The sequence below is a fragment of the Marmota marmota genome, unplaced genomic scaffold (assembly GCF_001458135.2).
Source record: "Marmota marmota marmota unplaced genomic scaffold, marMar, whole genome shotgun sequence".
In the NCBI taxonomy this organism is placed as follows: Eukaryota; Metazoa; Chordata; class Mammalia; order Rodentia; family Sciuridae; genus Marmota; species Marmota marmota.
This window is the reverse complement of record NW_026000172.1, coordinates 1,890,937-1,903,458: the sequence shown is the minus strand read 5'-3', so window position 1 is coordinate 1,903,458 and position 12,522 is coordinate 1,890,937. Positions and strand designations below refer to the sequence as shown.

The 12,522-nt window shown below is 56.0% G+C and overlaps 1 protein-coding gene across 5 annotated transcripts in view; it reads right to left on the bottom strand.

The window, feature by feature from the left end:
• Positions 1-12,312, bottom strand: part of Thnsl2 (threonine synthase like 2) — a 19,665-nt gene extending 7,353 nt beyond the window's left edge. For 3 of the 5 annotated variants that reach the window (XR_007342188.1, XM_015506321.2, XM_048787816.1), the window contains exons 1-7: positions 12,149-12,312; positions 9,085-9,318; positions 8,731-8,925; positions 8,201-8,353; positions 5,192-5,422; positions 1,825-1,973; positions 1,599-1,724 (exon numbers count right to left, since the gene is read on the bottom strand). Coding sequence is in view for 4 of the 5 variants with exons in the window: in XM_015506321.2 (XP_015361807.1) it covers positions 1,599-1,724; positions 1,825-1,973; positions 5,192-5,422; positions 8,201-8,353; positions 8,731-8,925; positions 9,085-9,307 (1,077 nt within the window). In the remaining variant the exon portion in view is untranslated. Of the gene's footprint in view, positions 1-1,598; positions 1,725-1,824; positions 1,974-5,191; positions 5,423-8,200; positions 8,354-8,730; positions 8,926-9,084; positions 9,319-11,490; positions 11,703-12,148 lie in introns of those variants that run through there. The other 2 variants (XM_015506323.2, XM_048787817.1) reach the window with 2 other exon arrangements.
• Between the last annotated feature and the right edge of the window lie 210 nt (positions 12,313-12,522).

Here is a 12,522-nt window from a genome sequence, read left to right as displayed (position 1 = left end):
TCCCTCTCCCTCCCTCCCTCCCTGGGCTGGGCTTAATGGACCCAGGCCTGAGGCACCCCCGCCCCCAGGCCAACAGTTGTATTTGTCTCTGTGGGCCCAGCCCTGGGTGCAGTCCTTGGCTCCTAGTAGAGCCACCACTCTACTAGGTGAGTGGTGGCCACAATTCCAGCAAATGGAGTGTCTCCTGCCCACACAGTCAGGGAGAAGACGCAAAAAGGGGACATAGCCTCTGTCTTCACGGGCATCTCGTTTCCGTGAGGGCAGGGGAGGTAGATGTCAACTCCTGAACCAAATGCTCATCTAAAGCAGCCAAAGACACAAGAGCCCCTCAGGTCTGTCACACTACCCAGACTACAGAACGTCTCCAGTTCTGAGAACAACCCTTAAAATGGACGCTGACCTTGCAGAACAAGGTTTTGTGAGAGATCCCTGAGGGAGCTGAGGGGAGCCTGCGGGCTCCAGAGGTGAGGGACAGAGGATGATTCCAGAGGTGAGGGGCACCAGAAAAAAACGGAAAGACCTGGGTAGTTAGTGAGGACTCTTCGGATATGGGAGAGAAGTGGACACCAAGCCAAAAGGCAGACTGTAGCTCTGTCTGCCCATGAGGCCGAGGCCTGGTCCCCGGAGGCAGGCATAGCCCTGAGGGACACTCAGGGAAAACTCAAGCCGACTTCAGAAATTCTGTACTTATACACAAGACAAGGAACCATCACCAAGCTGCATTAAAACAAAAGCGATCCTTTCCAAGTGGATTCCTACAGTGAAGGAAGTTTCTTCTTCTCTAAGAGGGAAAGAGACAGGGAGCAGTGCCTATTCTTGGGAATTTACAGCCTTGGAAAATAAAAATATGACCCTTGCTGTGTCCATTCCACACTGTCAGGCAGCAACCAAGTGCCTCAAGGCACCAGCTGACCTGCATCCCATGGGGCACATGAGGCCCGGGTCTCGAGTCATTGAGGCAGAGTCTTGAAAACTGGCCAGTGTCTCCAGGCTGGCTTGAGGTGGACCCTGCCTGGCTCCAGCCCAGTCTTCTACTGCCCATCTGATCAGTAAGTCAACCCACAACTCACAGCAGGCCGTCGAAAAATCAGCGTCCCCTTCCCTTGCCCCACATGACAGTTTGGATGTGAGGTGTCCCCCAAAAGCTCAGGTGTGAGACAGTGCGAGGAGGTTCACTGGTGGTGACAATCGTGACCCAGCGAATTAACCCCAGTGGGATGAACTCAGTGGTGACTGAGTGGAGGGTGTGGCTGGAGGAGGGGGCACTGGGCGTGGCTTTGGTACACCTTTGTATCTGGACAGTGGAGTCTCTGCCTCCTGATCACCACGTGAGCCGCTTCCTTCGGCCACACTCTTCCACCATGATGTTCAGCCCCACCTGAGCCCTAGGAGTGCAGCCAGCTGCCTGTGGACTGAGACCTCTGAAACCATGAGCTCCCAAGGGAACTTTCCCTCCCTAAAATCGTTCTCATCAGGTCTTCTGGTCACAGTGTGAAAAAGCTGAATGAAAGACCCCAATTTCCCGAACCCAATTTCCCAACCCCACATCAGTGGCATGCATGGCTGTGCCCTCTCCTCTCCGTGGTGTGGGGACTGACCTTGCTATGCAGTTCCTTAGGTAGCTGCACACTTTGGGTCCTCTCAAACTGCTCCATGAGGGCTCTTGTCACCTGGCTGTTGGAGCCAGAGAGCAGCCAGAAGATCCTCTCCATGTTGTAGGGCATCTGGGCAGAGGTCAGGGTCCAAGGCCAGGCCAGCCATCCACTCCAGCAGCCCCACCAGCCAATGCCTGGGCAGGACCCGCTCTCCCCACCTCACACCCACCTGAATGTCCATTGCAGATGCCAAGGACGGTCTGACGGCCTCAGACAGAGAAAAGTCCCCCTGCCGGATGGCCCTGTGGATGATGTCATTGTGGTTCACCACGGCCACCAGGCGGATGGGCAGGCCCATCTTCTGAGCAGTGCACCCAGCTTGAAGTAAGACAGAGAGCAAGTTTTTAGAAACAAAAACAAACTTTTTAAAAACTTGGGCTTCACCCAAATCGAGAAATTCTTAACGCTTCTTAAATATTTTGTGGTTCAAAGGACACTGTCAATGTGAAAACTCATGGAACAGGGAAAATATTTGCAAATCACATATCTGATTAGGGACTTATATCCAGAAAATATAAGAAATTCTTACAACTAAACCAAAAGTACAAACAACTCAATTCAAGAACAGGCGAATGATCTGAATAGAGACTTTCCAGAGAAGATACACTAATGACCAGTGCACGTGAAAAAACTCCAACATCCTCATGGAAATAGGTAAATACCAACTCAAACCACAGCGAGACCCACTGCAAACCCACTAGGACGACTAGAATCAAAAGGGCAGATGGTAGAAAGCGCTGGAGGATGTGGGAAACTGGAACATTCCCACACTGCTGGTGGGTACGTAGGATGTTGTTTGGAAAACAGTCTAGAAGTCTCTCAGAAGGTCCACAGGACCCAGCCACTGCACCCAGTCACACATGCAAGAGAAATAAAAATGGAGGTTGACACAGACACCTCACACAAACGTTCCCAGGAGCGGTATTAATGATATCCAAAAAGTTAAAATAACCCAAAAGCCCATCAGCTGGAAAGCGGATAAACAAAACATGGCCGCACAGTGCCCCCTGCAGCCTGGAAACCATCCTGCCAAGTGACAGAAGCAGAAATGACACTGCTGCCTGATGTTACTCTATAAAATGTCTAGAACAGAGAATCAACAAAGGGACTGCGGCCACCTAGGGTGGAGGGAGAAATGGCTCGAGAGGAAAGTGGGTGACCGCTAACGGGGACAGGGTTTCTTTCTAGGGTGTGCTGGTCACGCAGCTCTGTGTGTACTAACGTGCACACTTCAGATGCATGCACATGACACTGATCATACAACAACAAAGATACAGCTGGAGAGGACATTGCCATGCCCTGTTCTCTGTGAGGCTGACCCACACACTGGCCACCTACCAGACACAGAGGCCACTCATTCTCAGGAGAGAAAAGGAAAGTCCCAAGAAACAGGTCAAAATGACCTGTCTGGGGCCTGCTCAGTGGCAGAGTCTAGGTACAAAATGTGCCGTCTAAGTCCAGGGCGTATATGTGTCCTAGGATCAGTGGCTTTGGGTGGCACTTCTGGGATAAGCCTGTGGGGGAGAGGGTGGCCACACAGTGTGGAAGCTGTCAACCTCTGTCCAACCATAGCAGTTCCTATTTGCACAGAGCAACCAAAGCATCCCCTGCCCAGACGTGGGGCAGGTTGGGGAGGGTGTGCTACATCTGGGACCTGACAACCCAGCACCCAGCACCGCGCCCAACCCCGCAGAGCACTCTCAGTCCTGTTTCACTTGATCCCGGTGAATGCCCTGAACAAGGAGGAGGAAAAGCAAAGGGGCCCCACGGTGGCTGGCAGAGCAGGCACCTAGGAGCACCCTCAGCTCTCATGCCTGTGTGCTCTGCCCTCAGGGTGACCACGGCACCCAGCACAGAACTCACAGGAGGGTGGCACTGGTCACGGCCTTCCCATCTGTGCATCGCTGCCTGGAGGGCCGTGAGAGGGCAGGAGGCCCTGGCCCTGAGGCCGCTGACCCTCCTGGTCACCACCCACCGTACTCTCTGCTTTTGGTGGAGGAAGCCACGCTTCCTGGCCACAGAGAGGCTTCTAGGTCCCACCTAAATCACCGGGGGCCTCAGAAGCAAGGCCACACACAGTTACAGAAACAGCAGTACTCTGGTCAGCACCTGCATCTGAGGACTCCACATCTGCAGACTCAAACACCGTCAAAAGTATTTTTGAAAAACTGCATCTGAGCCAGGCACAGTGGCACATGCCTATAATCCCAGCAGCTGGGGAGGCTGAGGCCAGAGGATCATGAGTTCAAAGCCAGCATCAGCAATGGTGAAGTGCTAAGCAACTCAATGAGACCCTGTCTCTAAATAAAATACAAAATCGGGCTGGGGATGTGGCTCAGTGGTTGAGTGCCCCTGAGTTCAATCCCCAGTACCCCTCCCAAACTGCAACTGCACCAAAGATGTGGAGACTTTTTCTTATGATTATTCCCTAAACTATTTACACAGTTTTTTTTTGTTTGTTTGTTTGTTTGTTTTGTACCAGGGATTGAACCCAGGGACATTTAACCACTGAGCCCCAGCCCCAGCACATTTTATTTACTTATTTTTTTAATTCAAGGGTAGGGTCTCACTGAGTTGCTTAGAGCCTCACTAAATTGCTGAGGCTGGCTTTGAACTTGGAATCCTCCTGCCTACAGATGTGCGCCTCTGTGCTCGGCTACACGGCATTGCATATACTGTATTAGATGTCATCAGTCGTCATCTAGAGGAGACCTACGTCTTCAGGAGGGTGTGCTCAGGCTATGTGTAAACACTACACCATTTTATAAAAGGGCTATGAGCATCCTGAGCAACACCCCGTGCGCACAGTGGACTGAGACGCCACCCGGTTGGGCAGCACTTCCCCTTACAAGGTTCCAGGGCACACGGATCTCACCTGCTACTCACAGGAGTCCTCAGAGACGATAGGCGTTCCAACCCCTGAACCCAGGGACCACCCCACGCCCATGCCACTGGTACTGGGCAGAACGGAGCCATCCTAGGTCCACAGGCTGCCTCTGTGCACCTGGTCTGTGTGCCCAGCAGCGAGGACATCCTCCTGGGCACCTAGGCTCTATGCCTAGCAGTGGGGACATCCTCCTGGGCACCTAGTCTGGTGCCCAGCAGTGGGGGCATCTTCCTGGGCACCTGGGCTATGTGCCCAACAGCAGGGAGATCCTCCCATGGCACCTGGGCTGTGTGCCCAGCAGCAGGGACATGCTGTGCCACGGAGCTGCTTGCTGCCTCAGCAGCAGCTGGCTCTGCTGGAGCAAGGCCACCACTTCTGGGGGAGGGTGCTGCCACGTGCTGGGCAGCTGACCCTTGGCCTCGCATCTCCACACCCTGCTGAGTACACTGGGTCAGGCTCTGGAGCCCAGGAATGGGCCCTCACCCTCCCTCCACAGCAAGCCCACACTGTCCCCAGGAAGGCGGCGCAGGGGAGGGGCACTTGGGCTGAGAGGAGACCTCCTCCCTCCCGTGCCTTCCCAGCCACAGCTCCTGAAGGCGGGGCCATGGAGGCTCCTCTGAAAGCCCATCTGCACAAGAAGCCTCCTTACCTGCAAGGTTCCCAGCAGCCCCTGTTGGTACCACCACCTCCACGGTGGGCAGGGGACACCCATCCAAGGAGGGCGCACAGCGGAAGTAGGCGAAGAAGTAGTGGGCCATCTGCACAAGGACCCGTGACCAGTTGACAGAATTCAGGCTCATCAGGTTGTGCTTCTCCACAAAAGGCAGGTCGGCAAACACGGCCTTGATGGGCACGTCCAGCTGGTCACTGTTCCCTTCCACTGCAGGAGAGGCAGGCGCTCAGGAGCTGAGGAAGCCCCGGACCTCCTTAGGTCACCTTTGCTCAGCTCAGTTCTTGACCTTCATGGGGCTTAGCCTTGACATGAAGACCCAGGAGAGAAACAGCATCTTCTGTTCTATTCCTGAAATCCACTCACTCAAGAGACCAGAACGCAACACCAGAACTCCTTCCAGCATTCCCACTGCCACAGGAGATAAGACTCAGGGCCAACCTCAGGATGGGGGAGGACCCTCCCTGCACTCCAGGCCCACTCCCCACTCTTGTCCCCCGCGGGAGGATTGCTCCCTGGGGGACAGTGAGGGGCTGGCCCTCTGCCCCACAGCTCTCTGGGGCTGGGCTGGCCACGGCACCCGTGACCTGCCGTCACTCAGCTCACATGTAGGTGCCCTGCTCCCCGCGCCTACCGTCAGGTGAGCTCGTGTGGCCGACCCCCCTTCCCTGCAGCAGAGTGGATCATCGGCCTTCATGGGCACATTACTGGGCAGACTTAGCAGCTGGCTGCCCATTAGCTGGACGCACACTCCCCTATCCAGCTGGACTAGCAGTGCACCAGCACCAATTCTCAGCTGATGCCAGGGTCCATTTCTGCACTGGACCCACAGTGGGAGGGGAGGGGTGGATTTACTGGGGAAACAGCAGCACAGGCTTCAGGGTCGTGAGCCGTTCTCCCCTCGCCACTGGCAGCAGTTCTGAGGCTGGGGACTGGGCGTGAGCCCCAGTCAGCCTCGCTAAACACGGCAGTCCCAGTCCTTGGCCAGGACCAAGCTGTTGGAGCCTGGCCTTCCGTGGAGTCAGGGTCCAGCTCAGAAGTGGGCAATGAGAGATGAGGGATGTCTGCTGCAGTTGTGGGAAGAATTTGTCACTTGTGAGGAGTCCTGGCAACCACAAGTCACTGCACAGGACCACGAGAGCTCAGGACTGGGGAAGGCAGAGCAGAAGAGGAAGAGCTTGGGTTCCTGAAGGGCCCAAGACCGAGCCCAGCCCACCTCTGGACACCCAGTCACAGGAGGAGGAAATTATTCTTGTTTCAGCTGATCTAAACTGGATTATCTGTCACTCTCAGCCAAAAGCACCCCAAATAATATAATCAGTAAATATCTAGTGCTTGCTGATTATTCTGTGCTTAAAAATTGCACACTTACGTGGAAATCAACAAGCCTGTGAGCTGAATCAGTGTCCACACTGGACAGTCCTGTTGTCCACTCTCCCTCCCCTGAGACCACTGGTCTACAGGAAAACACACATTTGCCACCGTTTTTGAAAGGACGCAGCCCCCCCACCCCCCACAGTCCAGCCAGCAGGTTCCAGGAAGGGAGGGAGGGAGGAGGCCAACACACTGCCCGTAAACAAAACTTTCTCCCAAGTCTGCTGCCTTGTTTCTAGAAACTCAGCACACATACATACAAATCCACCCCCAACTGAGGTATACAACATGCTGCACTACTGTCCACATATGGCTGCCACTACTTCCCACGGCCCCACCTACAGCCACTGGTGGAGGACACGCTCCCACCCGGCCCAGAGCTGAAAGCCCTCAGATGCCTGTGTACAGAAAAGAAAGGAGTAGGTGGCAGGACAGGGGCACAGAGGCTGCCAGGGAAGGCATCCTAAACCCACAGCTTGCAAGGCTGAAGGTGACCAGGACCTCTGCTGCCTGAATCCTGGGTATTAAAGTCCTGTGGTGACTACAGTAAAAATGTAGCCAAACATGGACAACTACCAAGGCTGAGGTGGAAGGTCTGCCAACACCGCGTCAGCTAACCTGGGGACTGCACACTGGGGCGTGCCTGCACTTGCTCAGTAAAAGAGCAGGGGCTTTTTGTTTGCTCTGGAATGGACAGGGGAAGGACATGCAGGCTCCTCCCCAGGGGAGTCTGCTCCACAAAGCTGGTGTTACATGAGAACAGCCTTGAGGGCCACACCAGGAGCCAGCAGCCTCGAGGGCCACACTGGGAACCCACCGCTGTAGAAGGAACGCTCTGTTACTCCAGTGCTGCTGCTGACGCCTCAGGTGAAGAAGCAACGTGCCCAAAGTCTTGGTATACAAAACCCCAACCACGACCCCTGCTGCTCATCTCCCTGCTCCCACCTGGGGGTACCCCAGTATGAGCTGGGTGTGAGGGAGAGAAAGACCAGGTACGGCCCCACCCAGTCTCCCATCCTCTCCACTCTCAGGCTCTGCAGTCATCAGACGTGTTCAGAACCGACAGTCTAACTTGAAAACACACGGTTCTCTCCTCTCTCCAGCTGCGACAGTGCTATATCCTCAGGAGGTGGCCTTCTTGTGTGGCTAGCTGTAGGTAACTAGTGATGGGCAGCCATCTGTCCTGAGTACTGGGATCTGCTAAGCCAGGTCAGCTGTGTTGCCTCTGCCAGCAGGGAGGGCGTGAACTCCAACATGCAGTGATCCGTACCCTTAGCTATCCAACTCATTGCTGCCCTCTGAACTTCAGGGCCCGAGGACAGGAGTCCAGTCGCTGCATGGCCTTCTACACACGACGCAGTGGGCTGAGCCAGCACAGCAGTGGTGTTTTCTGGGGGGGGGGGCGGTTTGAGCCTGCGCTTCCTACACGGTGCTGTTCCTGGGGGTTCCTGGTGTGGTCACTCGTCTGTCAATTTAGGAGAGTGAGCAGCCAGGAGCCTCCCCAGAGATAAACCAAGGCAGAGCTCCAACCTCAAAATATGACCACTGAGGGCAGGAAAGGGGAGAGAAAGAAGAGAAGGAAGGACGCTGCCCTAGCCTCTGCACAGCACCCACCTTCAAACACATGGACGTTCTCCCTCAGCACCGTTGTCATCTGGAGCTCCTGAATCCTCGAGCAGTGGCCTTTGGGCAGCAGAACGATGATGTCCACATTCTTAGCCTCTAGAACACTCTCAATGGCAGCACTCCCAGTGTCCCCAGATGTGCCTGGATGACAAGAAGGGCGGCCCCTCTCTTTAAAACAGGGGAATGGGAAGAAGTGGCCCTTGGAGCATGGCTGCCAAATGCAGCAACGACCACTCTCCAACCCTTGCTGGACAGGAATTCCGCACTTAGCCCCAGTCTGTAGACCGTGGAGGAAGCTCAGGACCTCGGACAGCGAGAAACCACACACCTGAAGTGTTCTGTGTATTTAAAGATACTTTCCTGAGAAGCATCCTCAGCCTCTACCAGACCCTAAGGGGTCCATGGCACAGAAAAGGGTTATGGACCTTGCTCCAGAGGAGCCAGTGGAGGGCACCCTGCAGGTGGACAGTGCACATTGGGGACACTCAGGCTACACCCCTCACACCCAGGACATGCACCTACAACCACGGTGATGTGCTTCTCCCTCTTCTCTAGGAAGTACTGCAGGAACTGCGCTGTGCAGCTCAGGGACAGGTCCTTGAAGGCACGTGTGACCCCATGCCAGAGTTCCAGGACATTCAGCCCCTGCACCAGCCTGCACAGGTGGACCACGTCCTTGTGGCGGAATCTGCTGAAGGCACGGTCGATCAGACCTGCAAAGGTGGGCGCACCGTGGGGGAGCATGTCACCTCTTCTCCAGCTCCCCAGGCTCTCAAGCACTTTGAAGTCTGGGAAATGTGCCCAGAGGCTTTCTGGCAGGTGGGTGGTGGATTCTCAGCTCTTGGTGGGCAGAGCTGGGGTAGGGTGCTCACCATTCAAGTCGTCCCTTGGAATGAGCTCAGGACCAATGAAGAGCGAGCACAGCTCCTTCACCAGGCCAGGATAGGAGAGTGAGCGCCACTGCCGCAGGGTCTCTCCATCCAGCTGTGGGAGCTCCTCGGGCACGTAGAGGCCACCATCAGGCGCATAGCCAGAGAAGAGGGCTCCTTCAAAGTCAACCCGTGGGGCCAGCCCCCGGGTGCTGATATACCACATGATCCTGGGGGCTGCAGAGGAGACACCACGGTGGCACCTGGTCCTCCAGCACTCAGCACCCCACAGGCGAGGCGCAGCACCCAGCCCCTCCAGCTGGCCCATGAACCACCACGTGCCAGGCTGCAGCCCAGACTGGAGACAGGAGCCTTCCTGAGTCCCCCGCCAGCTTCACCTGTCACAGGCCGAGTCATGACCCCTCCAAAGGGATGCATTTCACAGACTGCTACCTCGGTGAGGAGGTAGGGAAGCAAACTGGAAAAGAAGGAAGCCCAGTCACCGTGGAAAGGCCAGCCTTGGAGTGGGGCCAGGGACAGCAATAGAGGCAACTGCCATTTTTATAGCCCCCTCGGGAAGAACAAGTAGGTCTGCTTCTGCTCAGAAACCTCCACCTTCCAAAGCTATTTAGAGATGCTGCATTTGACCTAGTGGATCTCAACCCTGGTCCTTCTCCAGGATCAATTAAGGAGCTTTAAAAAAATTTACATGCCTGGAGCCCACGGGATCAATACATTAGGCTCTTTAATCACACGGCTCCTGGAGGGAGCCCCCCTGCAGCCAGGATGGACAACAGGCAGCTGCTCATCACACTTGGCCTGGGACCCACCTGGTTTTAAACCTGGAAGTCTCACTTTCCAGAAAACCCTCAATCCCAAGCAGAGTGGTGTCGCATTTCTCATGACTCAAACACTCAGGATCACTCCAGGGGAACTGGGCTGCACAAAATAATCAATAGAGACAGAGAGACCTTTTCCTTTGGGTCCTGTGATGGCTCCTCTGACCTTAGGGGGTCCATTCAAATGAGGCAAGGGGTCAGGTTTCAGGGGGTGGAGTCTAGCTTTGTGATGTCTGCTGTCAGCAGGTTGACTGACACCTAGGAAGGCCACACCAAAGGGAGAGCAAGAGAAGGGGACACACAAAGGGAGTTTCCACAGAACATTCTATCCCCAACAGGGCAAAGGGGTAGGATTACAAAAGAACAGGTGAGTGTAGTTCAGCCCCAGGGGTTGGCCTACTCAGAAGACTGGTCTTGCTATCCAAGTGGGATAATGCCCAAGTCACCACGAAATGTGGTGATTGGTCAGAGCCTCCTGTTTCAGGACTGGAAGGTGTGGTCACTCAGAGTGGCTCCCCACAGACTGGCACAGCTGGTCACCTAGTTGATGACTGGTGCTGACCTCTTGGCCTGGTCCTAGAATACTGGTTGTAGTACTGACATGCTCAGGGGCCCTGGCTAGCTGGCAGGGGCTCATGGTGTGGGAAGACCACAGCAGTGAGTTTAGGGGTTCTGGATGAATTTGACTGAGCAGTTCTTGGTACCACTTAGATTGTTCTGTGCTGCAAGGAATGGAAGGGACTCTGCCCCCTGGGGCAAAGTTTCTTGTCTCTTGGAGGGTGTGGCTAACACTGACAGAGAAGGACAGGCCTCGAACACTATGTGTTTCTGACACCTGCTCTGCATGGGCTGTGCCCCACTCCTCTGCTGGCACCTGAGTCATGTGGTTTATGGGCTCCATCATTGAACCCACAGATCTTTTGAAAGTGAAAGGGACAGAGGTTTTTGTGCTGGGACAATGGGTATAAGCGAAGACCCTCTCGGGCAACCAGGGACATAGGGTTGCCCTACACAGAAGTCCAGGTCAAAGACATGAAATCGAGGCAACTCCAAAGCCACCTAAGATGGCTCAGCAAAGCAGGCAAAGTGCCTTGGAAGACAGGAACAGAGTCAGGAAGCAAAGGCAGAAATGCCTTCAATAAGACAAGAGTTTCTGAAATTCTGTGGCAAGGGTCAGGGCCAACAAGCTGCCCCAGTCCCTGGAGTAACTAACAGGAAGGCTTCACCAGGTCATTCCATAGGACCAGAGTAGAGAGAATGCTAGAGGATGGGGGAGGGTTGGAAGGAGGGAGGGTTACAGGAGCAGCAGAAGACTATGTTCTCTGGATGCCCTTCCCCGGATGGAAAAGCACCCAGCTGCTGGGGGACTGGGGTCTGCTCTGCTCCCCACTGGACAGGCCAGAGGAGGCAGACAGCCTGTCCAGGATCAAAGGAAAGAGGCCGACTGGACTCTACACCTGTGGGTGATTACAGGTCCAGCTCCTTGGGCAAGAACTGTCCCGGTTCTGTCCAAGGACCTCAGGGGCAGCATTCCCAGGACAACAGGGAAACGCTATAGAGAAGCACACACCATAGGGTCCAAGGTAATGGAGAAGTGCAGAGATAGAGCCAGCTGCCACCAGGGTCACTAGCCGAAGAAGAACATCCAGCACTGTTCTGGGACTGACAGCTGAGGAGCTGGGCGAAGTGGCCGCTGGAGTGTATTACTGTAACAATTTTCCCTGTGACTCCCTTGGATCTTATTCCAGATTGAAAACAGGAAAACGCTGAAATAACCTGGGTAACTGGTAAGGTCCCTCGGAGCGCTGAAGGTTGGGTCGGGATAGGGGTACAACTGAGGACGCGCTCTTGGGAAGAGACTGCAAAGGAAGCGGTGGGGCAGCGGGACGCTCAGTGCTGGGGGCAGAGGCCCCTCGGGCGGGAGGTGGGGAGGTGGAGAGGTGGGGCCCAAGGCAGGGTCTGGGCCCAGGAGGCGACTCTCAGGAGGCTTGAGGCCCGCTCCCAGCATCTGCCCACGCCATCTTCCCAGTTCCGAGCTCATCAAGAGCTGCCAAACCCCGCAGGAAGCGCAGAGCACGGGAAGCCTCCCCCTCCGGGCTGCCGCGCGCCAGGAAGAGGCCAGCCCTGGCGCGGAGGCCAGCGCGGCCCTGGAAGCAGGGCTATCTGAGAGCCAGAAGGTGGCCCGAGAGGCAGCGGAGGGCGCGGCGACGCGGGGGCGGCGCGGTTACCAGTGGACTCAAGTCGCGTCAGGCCTTCCGGGCTCCCCACGGCGCGCGCGTCTCTGAGCGAGCAGGGCTCGGGCCTCCTGGCAGGAGGGTAGGCTCCGGATTCTAACGTGGGACTGGAAGGCTCCGGGACACTGCGGGAGGACCCAGCAGATCGCGGGAGAGGGAGGAGCAGGGGGCGAGAAGGGACAGGGCGAGGGGCGGGAGGGGCGGGGCAGGGGCGGGAAGGCGGAGTGCGGGGTGAAAGGGGGTGGGAAGGGGCGAAGGAGGGCAAAGCAGGGGGCGGGAGGGAGTAGTGCAGGTGGGCGGGGAGGGGGCGGGAGGGGACCGGGCAGGGGCGGGAGGGGTGGTGCAGTGGGCGGGGCAGAGCTGCAGGA